The sequence below is a fragment of the Corapipo altera genome, unplaced genomic scaffold, assembly GCF_003945725.1.
Source record: "Corapipo altera isolate COAL_440 unplaced genomic scaffold, ASM394572v1 55, whole genome shotgun sequence".
Lineage (NCBI taxonomy): Eukaryota > Metazoa > Chordata > Aves > Passeriformes > Pipridae > Corapipo > Corapipo altera.
The window spans coordinates 5,633,081-5,653,277 of NW_020884882.1; the positions used below are offsets into that span (position 1 = coordinate 5,633,081).

At 48.1% G+C, this 20,197-nt stretch overlaps 1 protein-coding gene across 2 annotated transcripts in view; it reads left to right on the top strand.

Annotated features, from left to right (window-relative positions):
• The window catches only part of NCKIPSD (NCK interacting protein with SH3 domain), a 51,322-nt gene that overhangs the window by 10,350 nt on the left and 20,775 nt on the right, over positions 1 to 20,197 (top strand). Inside the window, exons 1-5 of one of the 2 annotated variants that reach the window (XM_027640273.1) lie at positions 5,676 to 5,699; positions 10,989 to 11,101; positions 11,857 to 12,058; positions 16,463 to 16,550; positions 18,697 to 19,325. In XM_027640273.1, coding sequence (XP_027496074.1) covers positions 5,691 to 5,699; positions 10,989 to 11,101; positions 11,857 to 12,058; positions 16,463 to 16,550; positions 18,697 to 19,325 — 1,041 coding nt within the window. In that variant the 5' untranslated portion in view covers positions 5,676 to 5,690. Of the gene's footprint in view, positions 1 to 5,675; positions 5,700 to 10,988; positions 11,102 to 11,856; positions 12,059 to 16,462; positions 16,551 to 18,696; positions 19,326 to 20,197 lie in introns of those variants that run through there. The other variant, XM_027640272.1, reaches the window with a different exon arrangement.

Below are 20,197 nucleotides of genomic sequence, written 5' to 3' on the forward strand. Positions count from 1 at the left end.
TCCCCTTTAGTTTGTTTTTTGAATTGATTTCATGTGTCTGTCTTCCATTAGCTTGATGACGAGAGATAGCAGCTGCATTGAAATAATTGTGCAGTCATTATCAAGGGACCTGCACAGTATAAATCTTTATGCCAGGGATGGAAAGAAACCCCTCCAGCATCCAGTTTTGTGAAGCATCATCTTGTCTATGGTCTCGGGCTGCCTTAGAAGCATTGCCTAGTGGTGTCGGGCAGCATCTGAGCCTTCACATTCGTGAACACATTTGAGCTGTCTGTATTCTCAAGCTCTTGTTCAGAAGCTTGAGATCTTAAAATGATATGGAGCTCTGGTCGCTTTAAAAGCTTTTAACCACTCTTAATGAGCAAAAAAAGTTCTCCCAGCAAAACTCCTGTTGGCAGTGTTTGGTCTTGTGTAACTCTTTAGATGTGAAGGACCACCCAAACCTCTCACAGCTGGGCTGGGGGGAGTTAGGAGTGGTCAGGAGTAGTTAGGAGTTAGGAGTGGTCAGCCTTGACCTGGAAGAGTTGAGAGGGATGGGGGAGAGACAGCTTGCACGTGGGTTGTGCAAACCATGCAGCTTGAGAGTTACTGTCACCCCTTGCTTGCTGTCAGGCAGTTTCCACCACCTTCTCTGCCCCAGGGTGGCCTTGTGCACTGGAGGGGTCTGTGGAGGGGCCACCAGATGGGTTGGGTGGAGGTGATCTGAGTCCTGGCCATCTCCTTTCCTGGAGGATTGGTCCCACTTGATATGAGCTGGGAAGATTTCCTGAAATAGAGAGATTTGCTCTCCCTGGTGCCATGGAGTGAGGTGGATGCTGACACAGGTGAATGTGGCATGTGAAGGAGCGGATGGAAGAAATCGATCCTGTAATGAGCTGTGGGAGCTGGGAGCAAGTTTTGCGCATGAGAACGGAACAGTCCAACAAATTCAGGTTTTTTGTTCGCTGCCTCAGGAAGCGTGGAAAACAGGATTATGGCTGTTTTGCTGCCTGTAGCACAATGTCCTAAGAGGACATTCCCTTCCTGTCCCCGTTTCTTCATGTTTTCTGGGGAGCCTGTGCCACTCTAAGCTGCGAAAGGAGATGGGATTTTAAGTTGCAGCTAAAGCAGAGGCTGGTTTTCCTCTGCAGATAGTGTGGGACACTAATGAATTGCTTTTCTTCCATGACTCACCTCTTACCTCCTTATAGGTGAAATGTCAGCAAATCCAGCTGAACCTTTTATCTGTTCTTAAGGTGAAAAAGCACACTGAACAAACCCCAGAATTTGTTCTTGAACTGAATCTGGAGATAGCAGCAAGTTAGCCTCATTCTTCTGATAAACAGAGCTAAACTTGCAATTCTCAAGGTACTTTTGTAGGTCAATGGAAACTGTCAGTCTGTCGAAGTTTTGCAGCACAGAAAAATCATATTCCCCCGTCTGCCAGTCAAAAAGCAACTGTAGGGTCTTTAGTTCATAATTTTCTGGGATTTAGTTTGTCTTTTGCTCTGTCTTTATGATCACACATGTCACAGTGTAAGACACTGCTGTAGATCTCAGTGGTATCTTCATTTATTTTGGAGTACTGAATTAGCATTAGGTTTGTCATTGTCCCAGTAAAGCTCAGTTGTGGATTTGGTGTCGGTGCTGATTGCTTCAGCAGAAACATCCACTTTACCAGGAATAAATGTGCTTGTGGGAGCAGCTCTCAGCTAACAAGGACATTGGCACACTTGGGTATTTTGTCTGTGGCCAATTAGCATGATCTCCCTCCGGACAGCACAGCCTGCGTGGAGTATTTCAGCCCCTCTGATACCCCTTCCCTTGCTGCCCTGCACCTGCACCCTCAGAGGTCTTAAAATGGCTTTACTATAATTAGCTGGCACAACTAACTTTGTGTAATTCTTGTGTATGGCACCGGTAAGCCAAAAGCATGAATAACATCTGCTTGATAGTGCTACTCTGAACGTGTCAAAATACATTGCTACCGAAATACATGGCAGGGGAGTGAGAGAGATGCCTGTTTTCTTCCAGAGGATGTTCCTTCTTGCCTTGGCTTTATGGTGGCCCACCTGAAAGCAAATGAGCATTTGAGGGTTATCTTTTACTGGGGGCCTGGCTGTCACACTTCTTAAGTCCCTTAATGAGTCTCTTGTACCCAGGTTTAAGTCATGAAGGTTCCTGGCAACCAGAGGGAGCCTGCTGGGTCTGGACATGCCATTCTGCTTGTGTGGAAGGCTTGTTTGGGATTCCCATTTGGGAAATACCTGCTCAGCACAGAAAAACTGCATTTGCTCCACACTGGTGGGAGCTGGTCTGTGCAGCCTGAAAATGTTGGAAAGAAGGTGTTTGGGTATCCTGGGGTTTCCTAATACTGATATTTCAAATACCTATGCCTGTGACCCAGAGGAGGCTGTGGACAGAAGAGAAATTGCTGGTGAGATCCATACTGTGGAACATTGTATGGGAATGAGTTTTTTGGGGGGACCTACTGTGGAGAAACGTTAAGTGTGCTTCTCTCATGGGTCCCTGGTCTGAAACAACATTAGTGGGAGAAATCTTCAAGGATCTTGGTCAAACTCATGTGCTCGGGAGTTGTGTGAAGGGTGACAGTAAAAGTACTGTTTATAAGTGATCCTTCCACCTTGGAATGAGCTTTGATCCATGAGAATGTGGAGCTGCTCTCTTTGAGCAGAGGGGCAGCATAAACCCAACCTTTCTGTATTTGCTTAGGGCAATTCTACTACTGGCAAAAAAATACTCAGGTTTTTCCATATGGTGATTTGTGGGTCATTTTATTTTGGAGCAGGTTGCATGTGTGGTCTGATCACATCACTGTGATAAACTGTTTCGGGTAGGATGCATCAGTAACTTGAGGAAGATAAATGCTCATTACAGAGGCAAGCACTGGGTTTTCTGTATCAGTTAATATGTTTTCTGATCCTGCCCTACTGGCTTTATTTTTATTTTGGGGTGTGCAGGGGAGCTGCATCCCTTTGTGACAGAAGAGGCAATGTTTACTCTGCATGCAGAGTCCAAAACACAGAAAAATTGTTTTCTAGCCAGACTGTTAACTGATCCTGCAGCAGCAAGCTCCCTTTGATCCTCCCAACTGGAATGATCTTTCGGGAGAACTTTCCAGGGCCTCTCTGAGGTTTGCTCATGGTAATGCAAGGCAGGTTTTCATCTTTGCAGTGACAGCTTAGCAGAAAAGAGCCTTGGCTGTGCCAGACCTGGCAGCTCTGATCCTGGTGCTGCTCAAAGGATCCTGGGGATTCATGTCTGGTTTGCAGCTTACATCTGTCCAGGTCTGAAACTTGCTGATGACTTTCCTGTGGTTGCCCCTTGAGGATGGAAGCTCTTTTCCCTCATTAGTGGCTTTAATAATATATATATGGCTCTTCACCCAGTGGATACCAAAGAGCAGCACTTGTTCTCCATGTGGCAGATTTGAGTTGTTCATGCCCAAGCCCACAGGTTCTGTGCTTTTTTTGCGTAATGTCCTGTACACCCTCCTTGCCCCTTTTCCTTCATGCCTGGCTGGTGTTCCAGCCCATGTCTATGCCCACTGCCAGGTCTGCCTTCCCATGGTCACTGGGACTGAGATGGCAGGTCCATTTAATTTCCCATTTTCCCATTTTCTGTGAAGTCAATAAGCAATACCTTATAATTTGCCCTTAGTTTCAGGTTTGGGCAACATGATAATTATGCCCAAAGCACATCATAACTGCAGTGTGCTGCCTTCTGACCCTTGCCAGAGCGCTGGTCATGAGACAGGGAGGATTTTTGGAAGAAAAGCTGATAAATCATTAATTCCTGTGCAAGATGCATCACAAGTTATTACCTCTTTCTCAAACATGTAACTGCAAACTGTAAAATCAGTGCCCGTCTGTGGCAGGCAGGAGGAAAGTCCCTTTCAGTTAACATGTATATACATGCTCTTCTGCATCTGTCTTTGTGCATCAGTTGAATTGCCAACTTAATTGCAATTTTTTCTGCTTGACCTTGGAGACTTTACTTGCTTGATCCTCATATACTGGAAATATGCTCCAAGGCAGAGGAGAATGGGAAGGGAGAGAGTTCTCTTGAACGTGGCAGAAATTTGAATTTCTTTGTCCTGCCTCTCATATGATTGTCACCTTTCTGGCATTTTGCTACAATCTCTGCTATGGAAACAGATTTTGGAGGGAAACTCAACCTTCATCTCTGAATGCCAAAAGAGGAGCCCGGACTTGCACGGTTTCCCAGACTTGTTCCTTCCTCTGGGCTCTGACCTTGCCCCTTGTCCTGGCAATGCTTGGCAAACCTGATTAACTGCAAAGAGTGTTTCTGCAACTGGATCTTCAGCCCACAGTCTGTTTTTGCCAACTCAATCAAAACAAAGATGGGCTGAGATTAGCACCTTGCACTCTTCCCAGCATTCTGGGAACTTAGAATTTAGTTGTATTTTTGATCATAATTATTAGAGGGGCTTTCTTATAGACCTGTGCTAATTGTGTGCATGTGATCTTGGAGCTGTGCTGAATCTCAGTGAGCAAAGGGCATCTGTAGCTGTTTCTTTGGCTGCCAAGTTGAAGACTGCAAATACTGGCACAGCCCCTTCTGTTGGCCTTTTTTGCAACTTTAAGTGCTAATATGTTAAAAATCCTAGAATAACTTCTAACACTTCCCTGTAGTGTCTTTCCTTCCACCTTGGTATATCCTGGTTCATAATCCTGAGCTTTCATCAAAGCAGAGGCTATCTACAGTTTTCTTTTTCAGTGTAGATGGTAACTCCTGTGTATATATATATATGTGTGTGTGTATATATCCTTTATATATAAGTATATATCAGTAGAAATGTAAGTTTCCCCTACACAGATGCCATGTTGATCATGTCAGTGTTAACTTTGCTTGACAATTGCGTGCCAAAAGGATGCTGAACAGGTAAACCTAAACAGAGGGGCAGCTCTGTTGTCTGGAGGCTGTTCACCTGGGATAGGCTGAGCCTGGAAGTCCCCTGAAACATTGAGAGCAGAATTAAGGCAGCAGAGAAAGCAAGATATGTAATTATGTGTTGATTACTTTATTTCAAAAACTTCTGTCTCTGTTTTATCCTTTTAGAGTGTTTTGGCATGAGACACGTTACTGAAGGGCACAGAATTACAAGGGGAAGGAATCAGTGGCCAGTTCTGGTCATTGTGGACAGTAAACAGGGTCTGCATGGCTGGAGAGACCTGGGATGAAGTCTTTCCACCTTGGGAAGTCCAAGCATGCAGTGGTGGGTTTCATGCATTCCACTGTCCCTCAGCCTGTCTCTCAGCCTGTCTCTGCCCCCTTCTCCCTGACTCCAAAGCTGCCTGCTCTTGGGAGAGAAATCAGTGGAGGTTTGGTTGCTGTGCATCCCTCTGCTGCCTTCAGGGTTCTGTTTGTTCCAAATGCCTCTCGTGCCTGTACTGTCCCTAGTTAATGTATCTCTTTTGCCAGGAGCTCTGGCTTTTGCTTTAGCGTGATTTGCACAGCTTAAGCCCTTTCCCTAGCCACCCTTTCTCTTCATTTCCCATTTGTGCAGGCTGTCTGCTCGAGCGGCTGCTGTCAGCACACAGTGGAAAAACACCGATCCTTTAGAAACCCACTACAGCGCATCAGCAGGAATTCCTGATCTGCTCCTGGGCTGCCTCTTTGTCAGAAGAGCTCAGCCATGTCTTTGTTTGCTCGCTAGCGAGTCAGAGATGCTGCAGGTTTGTTTGGAGCTTTTCTCATCTGATTTGCTCAGGAACCAGGACAGTTGCCCATTGTTTTTCACTTGCGTTTTCATCGTGTGTTTTTAAGTGCCGCGAGGCACAATATCTTCATGCCGGCAAGAATAAGTTAATGCATATCTCTTAGCCAACAGCCTGGGGACTGCACATTTCTGATTGAGGCTGCAAAAAGGGGAAGAGAAAGGAGCTGAATTTCCCCCAGCAATGCAAAAACCCAAAACTCGGCCCATTTCTTTGAGCTGTGGTCCCGAAGGGGGGACTTGGATCTGGCACATCACTCTGCTGCAGACAAAGGATACTTGATTTTTGTAAATTGGTGCCACAATCATTTAAATCTGGAAGGAACACAACATGCAGACAGTCTGGTGGTGACTGGGGGTGAAGGGCATGTGACCTAAGAGGTGGTGTTCCTCTCTGATTTGAGAAACAAAGAACCAGCCTGTGCCTGTGTACGCCAGCAGGATAAATATCCTAATTTCACCAGCGGTCCATGTCAGTGCAGCTGCATGAAAACTGAGCTGTCACTGGAGACAAAACTTTGTCTGTCCTTTGTTGTTGTGTTGTGAGAGCCAGAGCAATGAGATGAGGGTGAAGATCAGCAGCCCTGCCTGGGCACCCTTCTGACTGCAGAGGCAGGCACAAGGATGAGGGCACCGATTCCTGCACATGCAGAAGAGCAAATGCCCTTGATCACTAAAAACTGGGGAGGCAGGGGGGGAAAAAAACCCCATGTTTTCTTGTATCAACCCCCTGCGGAGGCAAAGAAAAGGCTGCCATACGTTAATGGGCCACTTTCATAAATGTGGGAGCCTCATGCATGCAGAGTGGCTCAGCCTGTCTGAGCTGATGCAGCTGTCAACCTGTTTGTCTAGAAAATGCTTCTCCGAAAGGTATGATTATTCTAGACTGTTGAGCAAGTTCTTCTGTGTGAATGCATTTAAACAACGCCAGTGGTACGTGTGGAAGGACTGAAAACGAAGAGGGAGGGGGCAACATTTTCAACGGGCCCGGGAGGGCAGAAGAGGAGGTTGTACGGCTTGTACAAGGACATCAGTATTGTCTTCTGTCAGGTCTCTCATCATCCTGTGCCACACGTCCTGTGCGGGTGTGCTCTCTTTGGGGAGATGACTGCTGGGGCAGTGAGGATGGGAGCAATGTGAGCTGTGGGGGTAGATGCATTCCTGCCTGTGCAGGGCCATGCCCTGTGTTGACCGTGCTTAGATACCCACAAGACATCCTGTAATGATGCTTCTTAAAAACCTGGCTTTGGCCCTGGTGAAGGCATCCTTCCCCACCTGCCCTGGGGTGTGCAGAGCACCCCAGGGCAGTGCTGAGGTCTGGCTCTGTCGTCATCAGGTGGGGAGGAAATGGGCAGCAGGCTCTGGGGAGACCCTTTGTTTGCTCGTGTTATTAGCAAGGAGCGAGGAAGTAATGATTTATTGATGCTTCTGTGATTCTCCTACACCGGGCTATGAAGGAAGAAATTCAGTTTCCTGGCTGATATTCATGGCTCTAATTGAGCAGTAACTTGTTCCTGCAGGGCTGCTCACCTGCAGGGTGTGCTGCCAGTGCCCTTGGTTCTCTGATCCAGTGCCCCCTAGCCAGACTGGCCTGTGATTGTCAAGGGTCACCACTCTGCTCTCCCCCTGCCCCTTGCTGCAGCCAGGCAGGTTGTGGGAGGCTGCTTATAGAGCCCAGTGTTTCTCTGCTGCAGCATTTCATTTGATTAAATCAGAAATATCTGATAGAGGGGGTGGCAGCCACTCCCTTCTGGAGTGAGATGCCGGTAGGAATGTGGATCAATCTTCACCAAATACCCCTTGATCTTCATGGTACATTGGGCAGAAGGTGGTGCCCTGTTAGAGCCTGTTGGCCGCAGCCTGGGCGCTGTCACCCCACGCTGACCGAGGAGACCCCTGCGCTCACCCCAAAAGGGCCGGTACCTTCCCCTGCCATCAGTGCCCTGTCTCTGCCCCTTCTCTGCCTTTCCAGAGCCACTGTCGTGGCTGTGCCTGGTGAGCTGGTAGCTGGGGAAGGACACAGTTAACAGCTCACGTGCTGTGGTGGTTGCTCGGGGCTCTGCCAGCCCCCACCCGTGCAGCTCCAGTAAGTCCCGCTGAATTCCTGGGCTTTGCTTTGTACGTCTCCTTTGAGAGCACACTGTACAGCAATGCCCTCTTCTTGCATTCCTGTGCTTCCATGTGAGCCTTGGCTTAGTCTGCTATGAGCAGGGTTTCATCTCTGTATCCCAGAGCATGGGATGGGGCAGGATTGCAGCACAGGGCTGTGTGGGGGTTTTGAGGACCCAGCTCCTGCTGGGTCCCAGGGAGGAGGAGATCATAGGTGAGACCTTGGCAAGCCTGACTTCTGCTCCCATGCAATCCGTGCTCCTTTCAACTGCAACGTGCGTGTTCATCCATCCTCCTCAAACAAAGCAGTGTCATTTTGGTTAACCCGAGGAGTGTGTGGATTCCTTTGAACCACAGGACCTATGCAGGATTCTGTTTTCTATTTTTTAAGTTTATGACTACAGTTCAGGGGATCCCCAATGCTGGGCGTCTTACAAACCAAGAATGCAAGGCAGGCCTTGTGCTGACAACCCTGCTGCCCCCCCAGCTTAGCTGAGAAAGGGAGGAGATGATTTATGAGCAGCATCAACAATGTCATAAAGTGCAAGTGGCAAGTTAATGCTGCTTTTTTATTCCAGCCCTTTGACAGGGCCCTGTTAATGGAGGGTTGGGGAGCAGAAACAAAGGAAAGAGCACGGCAGCTAAAAGCCAGTTGTCACAACACTGTTGCATTAGTGTGAAGATGTCGTGTTTTATCAGAAAGGAAGCACCCTCTCCATAACAAATGGCATTGCACAGCAAGGAGCAGCTCTATAGAAGCACCTCTCCTATGAAGACAGGCTGAGAGAGTGGGGAGAGGAAGCTTTGGGGAGACCTCATTGCTTCCAGTAAAAGGAGCTTATGAAAAGATGGAGAATGATTCTTTACACAGGCAGGTAGTGATAGGACAGGGAGGGAACAGTTTTAAACTAGAAGAGGAGATATTTAGATTAGATGTTAGAGAGAAATTCTCTACTTGGAGACCTATGAGGCACTGGAACAGGTTACCCAGAGAAGCTGTAGATGCCCCATCCCTGGAAGTGTTCAGGGCCAGGTGCAACTGGGGCTCTGGGCAACCTGGCCTAGTGGGTGGCATTCCTACTCATGACGGGGGTTGGAACTAGATGATTTTTAAGGTCCCTTTTAACCCAAACCATTCTGCGTGGATTCCTGTGGGCTGTGGATGGTGCTGATGTGCCCTCTGAAGGAGGGCAGAGATGCTGAGCTGTTCAGCAGGATTCAGTGCTCTTACTGCAGTCTGTCCTGGGATGATCAGACTGAGAAAGGATTGAAACCCATGTGTGTGAAAGGCTGGCAGGATGGAAAGGGTGAGCGAAGGAAGCACAAAGGGCTGCAACTTGTGGAGAGGCTGGTTTTGGAGAGGATGGTGGTGAATGTGGAGGGACTACAAATAGGGGAACAGGGAGTGCACCAGGGCCAGTGTTTGGAGACTGTAAGGGGAATTGTGTTGAATTTTGGGGTGGGAGCTCCTGTGGGACTGCAGGAGCGTGAGCGGGCTGTGCAAAGGGTGGGGGACTGCGGTGCTCGGAGCAGCACTGGCATTCCCCTGAGAACAGCAGCCCTGGAGGCTTCTGCACTGCTCCCACTCCCCCTTCCTAGAGAGAACATGCAGCTTGCTGTAATTTTCTCTTATCTTCTCAGAAAACGAGGTGAATTCTCTGAAATAACTTGCCGTTCCTTCCAACCCTCCTTGGAATGTTTTCAAATGTGCTTTGCCCTGTTTCCTTACTTAGTTCTGTAGTTGTGGTGAAATGCTCCCTAGGCCATATGGGGCTGCTTGGAGGCTTCGTCCTAAAGTTGAGTTCTGAGTGTTGGTTTTGTCCTTGACCCAATACTTTATAAATTTGGTTTTATTTTTTGAGTTTTCCTCAGTTGCTTTCTTTCCTATCTCTTTTTCTTGGGAAAACAAACCAACAAAAAAGAAAAAACCCTCCTAAATATTTCAAAGGTGAATATTGCAAAGGAGGCCTCTCATCCATACCCCGTTTTCTCCCCCACAGTCTGCGGTAGCTGCTAATTCACATTTGGTTAAGCAATTAATCAGGATATAAATAATACATACCATGTTTTCAGAAAACTGCATGCCAGTGCTATGGAGGCAGGCACTTTCGGCCCTGGCGGGGAGGGCTTGCCTTCTGTGCTCTGCAGCCCCCTAAGGCCAATTAAGGTGCATCTTTGATGAGATTCCAGCCGTTCCTTGGCTGGATAAATAGTTGCTCTGATGCAGGGAGGGGGGCCAAAGCACGTGAAGATAAAGGGGGGTTTAGTGTTCAAACAGCTGCAGTGAGCACTGGCGCCCAAACGTTCCCCTCCTCCGCTTGCGCGTGGGCTGGAGCTGGACCAGCAGGACCAAAGGGACGGTGCAGGCACCAGTGGCAGCTTGTGGGAGACCTGTGAGTCTGCTGCATCCAGGGCAAAGACTCCACAGCGTGTCCTTTGCCTTCTGCCTTAGTCCTGTAAAGGTCTTTTCTCCTGAAGGCATGTCAACTGCTGATAAACAAAGCCTTGAAGAGTGTCAAAAGTGTAGAAACCAACCTTATCTTCCTGTTCCCCTTCGCTACAGCTCTCCCACCCTCCTGTGTGAGCCCAGGGAATGATGTCTTTGGTATTTCTTGTTTCAAGGATGGTGTTTATTTAAACTGCAGTAAGGAGCACTAAAGTGGTTGGCAGGGGGAATAAATGTTATTGTGACAGTTTGGGTGGAGATTTGGAAAAGGCACTTCAAGTTACAAAAGAAGTATTAAAGCCATTAAGAAAAAAGTGAGCAAGAAAACTAAATCCAGAGTCAACAGTCTCTGGAGGCCACCAGATTTCAGCTCTGTCTTTCACATTCACAGCTGTGTATTTGCTCCATAGCAGGGCAGTAAGAACAGGAATAATTGAGTTTAGGATAAACTGGGCTTTACAGTGGGATTTCAAAAGCTCCCTGTGGCATGCTTGAATATCCAAGGCTGCTGAATGGTCCTTAAGCTCTGCCCCTGGTGTTCCTATAGGGTAATTTGGTGCTTGTAACAGTGACATTCTTTTCCAAATGTAAACTCTAGGAATTTGCCTTACTGTGGTCTCTCCTGCTGTAAGCTCTGGTGCAACAGAACCTCAGCTGAAGCGGCGCAATAACATGTGGAATGTTGTTTCTCAGGTGCTGGAGCAAGATGTGGTTCTCCAGTCTATTGACCGTGCCATTGAGGCTGTGCACAATGCCGCCATGAAAAATGGGGGAAAATACAACCTGGAGCAGAGGGATGTCCTCCAGTAAGTACAACGGGCACCTGGGAGAGCTGGTGGATGGAGGGTGGTCAGTGTGTGATGCTTATATGATTCTGTCCTTGGGGGTCAAGCTGGACATCATTGATTTGAGCCCCTGTGCTGCAAAGTGACTGTCCACTCTGAGCTTCCCAGCTGGCAACTGCTGCTGCTCCTCTTGACAACCGTGTCCAGCAAAGCAGAACTTTAGCCTTGCCCCTCTGTCCCTGTGAATGCCAAGAAGAGGAAACTCTCAGCTGCATTGTAGGCTTGGAGGAGAAATCCGAAACCTTTCTGGCTGCATTTTCTCTGCTCTACCAGCCAGAAATTGTAGGGGTTGTTGGCATGTGGCAGAAGGTCCTTAATATGTTCTCAAATAATTGCTTGTGGGAGGATTTTTGTTTTTCTATGACACCTCACACTCTGTGCTGAGGCACGCTGGTTTAATCTCAGTTGAACAGTGTTTCTAAAGTGCATGCAATTTCTGAAGCTCGCGATGCAATATGTGACTCTCCCCCGAGGAAGAGGCATTTTTCTCCAGCGAACTGATGAATAAATTATGGGCTCTTGCAAAGCCTCTTCCTTCCTCCCCCAGAAGTGCTTCCTTAGTTGTTAATGAAACTGGAGTTGGTGTTCAGAGTAATGTAGCCCATTCTGGTATATATAACCCAAATGCAATAAATCAGTTCAAAATACAATATAAATGTTGCAGCACGGTCGCTCCCTTGAGCTTTGCTCTTCCTGATGTCATCATTCTGTTTCAGAAAACTGATCCATCACCGGAAGGAGACTGTGTCCCGCAAAAGCCACTCTCCCACCCCTCAGGGGACGGTTATGACACAGTCCTCCAGCGACCACCATCTGGATGTGGCACGGCAGCCCAACGGGGTGTGCCGGACAGGGTACGAGCGACACCACAGTCTTCCAAACACCGAGTTCGAGGAGGAGGATGAAGGTCTCTACCAGGTAACAGTGGCTGGACACTTCCTAGGCTCCTCCTTTGGTGGTGCTTATCCTGTTAATAAAATGCCTTTGCAGCTTCGGTCACAAATCAAGCGTTTGTGCTGCTTGCCTGCGAGTACAGCAGTGTAAAGTGGTGGTGTCTCTATGTAAGAAATCTGGAACGGTCCCTGTGCCATTTACATTTGTGATGCTTTTTTTGAATCCTTGAGGGTCCATGGTTTTATAGTAACATGTAAGATCCACTCTATATTGGGTGACTGTCTCTTGGCAACTTTTTAAAAGGATTGCAGGCTCCCTGGAGAATACTTTGAAAAGCAGTTTTGACGCGAGCAGCAGAACTCCCTCCAAGTACTGAGCTCTGCTTCGTTTTCCCCTTGTTATGTCTGCACAACAAGATCATTGGTCCTTAAGCATTTTATCTGCTGTGGCTGCCTATTTATACTACACAAAACAAAACAAAAAAAGCAAAACCCCAAAGATCCCGCTTTGTCTGAGCATTGCTTGTCATGATGAATTAAAGGTAAATTGCAGGAAATACAATTTAGAGCAGATTTTTTTTATCTTGGTGACACAGAGTTTCAAGGTTACTCTGAGGCGCCAGCAAGGCTTCGAAGAAGCAGCCCAGGATGGATGTAGCAGTTGTTGGGGATGAAGGATGTGGCCAATTTCACTGTGTAGGTGTAGCTGGATGTTAGGGCTAAAGGTGCCAAGCAAGGATGAGCACGGAGTTATTTTTTTTCTCCTACAGATGAACATGTGCATTGTAGTTTTTCTTCATGTCTCTGGGCTGAGTGTTTGGAGGCAGTGTGTTTATAAGGTACTGATGTGCTGTCACTCCAAGCAGATGAGGCTTGTTTTACACTTGAAGAACTGTGAGTCTGTGGAGATGAGAGGTAGCTCTGGCTCACGCAGAACATATCAATCCCTACAAACCCCATTTTGCTCCTTGGTATCTTTTTTGTTCCTAGGCAGGCAAAACAGTTCTATTCCCAAGCCTGTACATTATAGACTGAGTGAATGGAGCACCTAACATCCCATTCTCCATGCTGATTCCCTGTCTTTATTTGTCTGTGGTTTGGTTGCTTGTCAGAAAAGGAGGAAGACAAATTCCTTGGCTGACAAAGAACGTTTCTGCCTGGGTGGCACTGAAGATGCAGTCGAAGGGCTTCCAGCTTAGCCCTCTGCTGAAAGGGCTGCTTGAGATTTTAACAGCTCAGCTAACGGATTTCCTGTGTGCTTTGAATATACAAAGTGGAGGAAGCAGCATTGCTTTCTTCCACTGGTTATGCAGCAGCCTAAGAAGAGACCTACTGCAATCCAAACTTTGTAACTAACTCTGGAGAAGCAGAGGTCTGGCATGTGCTTTTCACTGCTTGGGATTTTCAGATGTGTTCAGTGTTTGCATCTGAAAACTTGAGCAAAATTTGAGGTGCAAATTTCCTCTCAGTGGCTTTGCTCCCAGGGCTGAACTGGCTGAAGTACTTGGTGATGGCAATGGTGCTGAGTCTCTCTTCAGCTCCTCCACAGTTAGCATAAGATGGGAGGCTGGGGCAGTTTCATACCAGCTGTCAAGGGAGGAGGTTGGGCTCTCAGAGTATTTTAGTCAGTCTGCTGTGTTTGTGCATGCTCAGTGGGTTTGTGATGCTCATCTCAGAAACCTTTGCTGCAGACCAGTGTGTCTGGCTTGGCAGAGTTTGCCTGGAGGAGGTGGTGGGTGGGAGATTGTTCATTTGGTTTATTGTTTTGTTATTTTTTTTAAAGGTTCCTACTGTAATAGCATTGTTCCCAGGAGTTGAAGGAGTGAGTGGTGGTGTTCTCTGCCTGCCTGGCTGGGAAGGGAATGGGAGTGTTATGGTTGAATCAGCTCTTGTCTTGAGCAGTGCAGGGAGCAGAGCCTCTGCTATCAGTCTCTGCAAAATGGAAAGGGGGGGGAAGCAGATGTGTAAAATGTGCAGATTTGGGGAAGTTCATGGCCCCCTTGTAGAGGCCTGGGGAAAGGGAGTATACAACACAAGTATAGTTGCTTCCCTCTGGACCTTTGGTAAGGTCCCTCATCTTCTCCCCTCTGAACAGGTGGGATCTGAACTGCAGGGACTCCTGCATGGTCACCTTCCACACAGCAGCTGCACAGGGAATGTTTTCTCCCCTAACCTTGGGAGGATTGGTGTTGTACATCCTTCTCTTGGCCCCAGGCAGTGACTGGGATGTGGGGTGAAGGCTGGGGATGGCCATCAGTTACACCTCATGACTCCTGACCCTGTGGCACCTCCCAGTCTGGGCAGGCATTGGGGAAATTCATGTGATGCTTCACGTTCCCATCGCAGCCGCTTGGACTGTGGTGCGTGGCCGTCTAAGTGAGGCTGGCAGGGCTGAGCTAGTGTTAGCTGTACATCTATTAATTTAAGCATTAGTCTGTAATAACTGTGTTTAAACTTGCGTAGTAAATTTGGAAGAGCCAGTGAAGCCATGGAAGTACTCCAGAATGACCCAACCCTCGCTATCTCCAAATAATGTTATGCGTCTGCTCTAAGCTCCAAGCCTGCCTGTCTGTTAAATCCCGTGCCATGTCAAGCAGCTCTGACTCGTGCAGTCAGCTCCATCCCTGTGCAGAGAGGGCTCTGCTTTTAGCACAGTTGAGCCTTCTGGATTTGGGACCAGCCTGCCAACCATGCGATGCAGAGACCCCTCCTGATCTGCTTTGCCTCTCTCAGCTGTGCAGTCTCTTTTTGGACTGACACGGATCATTTTTGAAGCTGTATGCAAGTATCATATAGCATTGCACCCAGAGAACAATGTGGGGTGGATTGACAAGAGCAGAGAGCTCAGGCTGGGAGTCTGCAGCAGTGTCTCGTGCTAATCCACCAGCTGAAGGTGCTCATAAAGAAGCGACTTCAGTGACATAGTAAAAGATTGGATGTATTTGGTGTTGGGTGGGAGAAAGGGACTGAGAGATGCTTCTTAAAAAGTCTTTGTGCAAACTGCTGCATCTTCACTTTTCTGATAGGGTCCAGTCATGGGCTGTGAGCACCTCACCTGTATTGTCAGATTTTGGCATCGAGTCTTGAACATTTGAGGTGGCTCCTGAAGTGTCTTATTTTCACTCCCATTTCAGAGGAGGTTTCTGCCCTTCCTGAATCTAGGGGGAAAAAGTACATTTTTCGTTCTCCTTGTACTGAGCTATGTAAGATAAGAGACACTTCAGGAACCAGTCTCAGATTTTCACGGTGGGGTGGCAGAGCTCTGTGCCCTGTGTGGAGTTACAGGCCTGTTTAGTAATGACAAGGCATAGAAAAACTTCTCATCCAGAGCTAAACAAACCTTGAAAATTCACCCTTGTAATGGACTAAATTTTGCTACAGATTCCAGCGGGTTTCAGCCTGGGTTACCTGAGACATTGAGGCCATCACCTCCTTTCCCTTCCTGTACTGCCCTGGGTGGTTTTGCCACAGACAGTAGTTGCAATATCCCATAAAAACAGAGGCATGTTTCAGGCAGCAGGCTCTGAATCACACAAGTCCTAAGAGGTCCCAAACTGAGTCTCCTGGCCCTGAACTGTTGGGCTGTGAGGACTGGAGTATTGATGCAGTGTGCTCCCACCTGTCTTGGCTGCTGTGTTCAGTGACGTCCTACTGATCAGAGTTTAACCCTGAGGCTGCATCTCAGCAGAGTAATTCCAGGTGAAAGTGATATTGCTGATCATGGTGTTTAGATCTGACAGGAAAAGATGAGAGTAGGATTCTGGATCTGGGGCTTGTGCACTGCTGGCTTGGCATTCCTAGAAGAAGAGACTTACAGGAGAAACCCCAGATGCAGAGAATTAATGCAACTCCCTGGCAAAAGCTTTTCCCAGCAGATCTTGCTATAGGTAGTGTAGTATTGCACAGAGGGCCTAGCCCTGTTTTCTCCCTGTGTGAACAGAAGTAGCTGTGAAAGCATGGAAAAGGCATTTACATGTCTCCAGTCCTTGGCTTTGTCTTTCTGCAGGGGTATTTGTAGCTGATGTAATGGAGCTCTCCAGAAGAGTGTGTAAATATGCACTCTGTTTGCAGCCTCTGTGGAGCTATTGAGAGTAATGTGGAGACACAGCGAGTGTGTGGGATTGCATTTGGAATAAAGGAGGAGTAAATGCTTGACAGGTCTACACGATGTATGTGCTGTGTGTCGCTGAACACAGCAATTAAACAAGGGCTGCTTTGCCTGTCACAGGGAGGGGATGAAGCCAGCTTGAGTCCTGCTTTGTTCTTCTAGGAAGCTGCCTATTAATATTTGTCCTCCTGAGAAAACTTCCCTGAATGATGAAAGAGACGTAAGGACAAATGTACACACGCACACGTGACAGAAGGTTTCATAACAGAGAATGTCTTTATCGTCAACCTCCTTTGATTGCTCTGAAATGTTTCCTTATAGATCCCACCACAGGCCCGGCGTGCTGCTCCTGTCACCCCCCCACCTCCGGAGAAGCGCAAGAACGCACAGATTACTGCTCCCATTAAAAGTAAGGACAAACAGCTTTCCAGATCTCAGGCACAAAACAAACACTGGGCGACGTAACAGCCAGGATGCCTGGATGCTTTTGCTTTGTGCTTAGAAGAGCATCCTAATCTATGTTGTAAATTCCTATAGGGTTTATATCCTTATAAATATATCTCTATAGCATATGCATAGCCTAGATTCTTGTAGGTTTTAATGTAATGGTCCTGAGCTGATGGTCCATGGTTCTTCAAGCCTTCTTTGATCTGGGAGAGTCTGGGTAACCTGATGCTTGTGGATAGGTGCCAGATACAGCACTCTCCTGCTCCTCTGGTGTCTGTGGCCCTGGGAATTGCGGTGCTCTCCAAGGAGCAAACTTTCTGCCTGCTCATGTGGCTGGTCTAGCCAGTGCATAACTCAGTGGTTCAAGAGCCTTTTTCTCCTGCAGACCCCATGGCCATCTCCTAACAAGGCAGAGGGAGTGTTCCCTTGCAGTGCAGAGGTACTCACCAGGGGTGCTCACTGGCTTTTAATGCAGTCTCAAGTTTTGCTTTTAACTCCCAATCTGTCTGACACTTTCTCTGTACAGTGGTGGGATTTCCATTAAATCAGTGGCTGGTGCCTGTAGGGAGCGGTAATAATACCAGGGGCACAGCTGCCTATGTGCTGCCAAAAGGCAGAGGAGCAGCTAGTGAGGAGCACTTCATATCAGGACCATAGGGCAGGAATTTCTCTATCTTCAGCGTGGTTGGGCTTGCAGAGTCAGTGGTCATCCTGCAGAGTTGCTGCCAGCTTGCCCAAGTGCTCTCCTGTGCTGTGATGGTGATGCCATTAGTGACACACAGCCCATCTCAAGCCCACTCATGTCCCCTTGTGTGGAGCAGGGCAGAACTATTGACTTGTAAGTAGTTAATTGAGACCTGGGACTGGCACCAGCTTCCTTAATGGTACTTAATGGTATTGAGCCATTTTTCACTGTGGTAGTGGGAGTTTGCAAAGGTCAGTTTCCTTCAACTCATTATCTTGATTTAATGAAGCATGGTGGGAGCTGTGATTCATGAATGGTCCTCGAGGAGGAGGAGGAGGATCAATAGGGATGCTGAACCCCTGAGGGAGTGAAGGGCACAGTTTTTCTGCCTAGGCAGTGATTGCCTTAGGGTGGAGCAGTGGATGGAGTAGTGGAGGGCTCCCAGAACTGATGGAGCATGAAGGGCTGGAGTTGTCTGCAGAGGTGCAGCAAAGGCATTTAATGTCTGTCCCATTGCTCCTTCCTTTGGTGTGGTGGGAGGTAATTGCCTTCCCTGGGAGCTGGGCTCCCCATGGGGTGCAGCTCCTTCTCTTCCAGCACTAACACCAGCTGCTCTTGTGAAGCTCTAGATAGCCCACTGTTTGCCCAAGTAACTGTTTTCATAGTCAGTGAAGGACCCAGAGATGTTTCTGCCCACTAGAAACTAACAGATAAGACTTACCAAAACTGTATATTAGACCAGGTTAAAAGAAAGAAAAATCTTGCTTGTAGTGGATTTTTTCCCTTGGAAGGTGGGACTCCCACTGCTAGAGCTAGTCAAAACTGGAGGTGGGGGGACAAATACAGTAGAGCAAATAATGTGAAGGCTTGTGAAAGCAGTGGGTGCTAGCAGGACTGCAGGGCTCGTGATCAAGTGTTGGAGAATGCTGAAAGGGAGAGACTAAAAGTGTTGTCAGTCAAGTGTTTCCTTCACCATCAGTGCTAACCATGAGGTGTGTACAAGAGGGAGGTGCAGGCTGGTGTGTGAAGCCTTTGGTGTCTTGCAATTCTGAGGCACCATCATTCAGAAGTGAGGGGTTAGCTCCTGAATGCAGAAAAAGGCCCTTGCTAAGCCAGGGGGAAAAAGGCTTTTCTGTCCCTTAGTCCTCTCCCTCTCTCCCTTCCCCTTCGTAAAACACTAAGCCCTTTGAAGGGTATTCATCTCAATAGAGTTGCTTTCCCCTTTCTAAAGAGGTGATTGTATGGGAATGCTCCAGAGAGAACTGGTACAATTTTGCTTTGAGATAAGTGAGGCAGGAAGAGGAGTTAAACTGCTCTGGTCGCATGCACAATGAGCCTTTTAATGGACTGTGCTGTAGCAATTTGTTTTTTTCTCTCTTCCTTTGATGCTGTTGCTAAGGCATGTTTAATTGTTCCCTTTCAGATGCTGTTGAAATTATTCCTGGGTCAGCTTCTAGTGCCTCCTCTATAAGCACGACATCCCTGGATACCTTGTACACTGCTTCTTCTGTGTCAGAGACCATTCTCCCAACGGCCACCTCCAGTCCTGCCAACACTCCACCCCCTGTCCCGAGCCGGAGCGTCCACACCACGATCACACGCAACTTGGACACCGGCCCTGTGTCCCATTCCCGTTACGGGACTTCCCCAAAGGATGGGACCAGCAAGTCTCCCCAGTCCAAGCGCACTGCCCCGGCCCCGCCGGCTGACGGGGGGACCCAGAGGTCCCACGCTGCGGATGGGGAGAAGACTTCTCAGGGGAAGAAAGCTGCTCCAGCCCCACCGGCGAGCCTGGACGCCTTCAGCAACCTCTGCCTGGAGGACAAGAAGTCGGCTGCGGTGGAGCCGATGCCACCAGAGCCCAGTGGCCTGGTGGCCTCCGTGCCCAAGACGATAGGTGCCGAACTGATCGAGCTGGTGCGCAGGAACACCCACCTCAGCTACGAGCTGTCCCGCGTCGCCATCGGCATCATCATCGGCCACATCCAGACCTCCATCCCCGCCACCAGCAGCATCATGGAGCAGATTCTCATCTCCGTGGTGGAGAGTAAGGTAATGCCTCCGGGGCTGGGCTGGGGACTGCTGCAAACCACCTCCTGGCATCGAGGGTGAGGTGTTGTGAGCTCAGTGAGCTCCTGATGTTCGGGATGAGAAATGCAGTGAGATCCCAAAGGAAAGGTGCTAGAGGGGGATAATTGTGTAGCCAAAGGAACCAGGGTCCAAGTACTGGTAGAAGTGGAAAACAGGTGAGTTTATTCCCCAGATGAGCTGCAGGTGTACGACATAACCTTGAGTTTGGAGCTGGGGGTTAGAGGTGGAACAAGCTGAGAGAGCCCCTGGTGCTGGGAAGCACCGATAGGCTGTGGTGGAAGGGTGGGTGTCCTCTGAAATTGCAGTTTGTGGAGAGGGTGATGAGATAGACAGCAGTGAATTGAACCACATGAGCACACCAGTGGGAGATGACAACCTTTCAGGTCCCAGGGATGGCAAAGGTGGCAAAGCAGCAGTGGGAATGGATGCAGCAGGACTTGTGGCACACTGTAGCTCTGACAGGAGTTGTTGACCTCTCTTTCTGAAAGATCACAGATCTTTACGTGGCAGCATAAAATCAGAGAAAGAAATAAATAGTGACTTTTAAAAGAGGTATGTTCTGTTATAACCATGACAAATAGAAGCTGAGGAAGATGGAGCCTGCACTATAAGAGCTTCTGTATAGAAACCTTTTATAAAATAATGAATTGTAGAAGCTTCTCCTATGGTGCTGCACGTCCTCTGTGTAGATTCAGCATGCCTATGCATACTATAAATCTGCACAGATTCTTGTCCCTTTGGATGATGGAGCACCCAAAATTTCCATATATCTGGCCTGGTCTTTCATCACAGCAATGAAAACTGGTTTCCACAGAATGTGAACCTCTCTATTC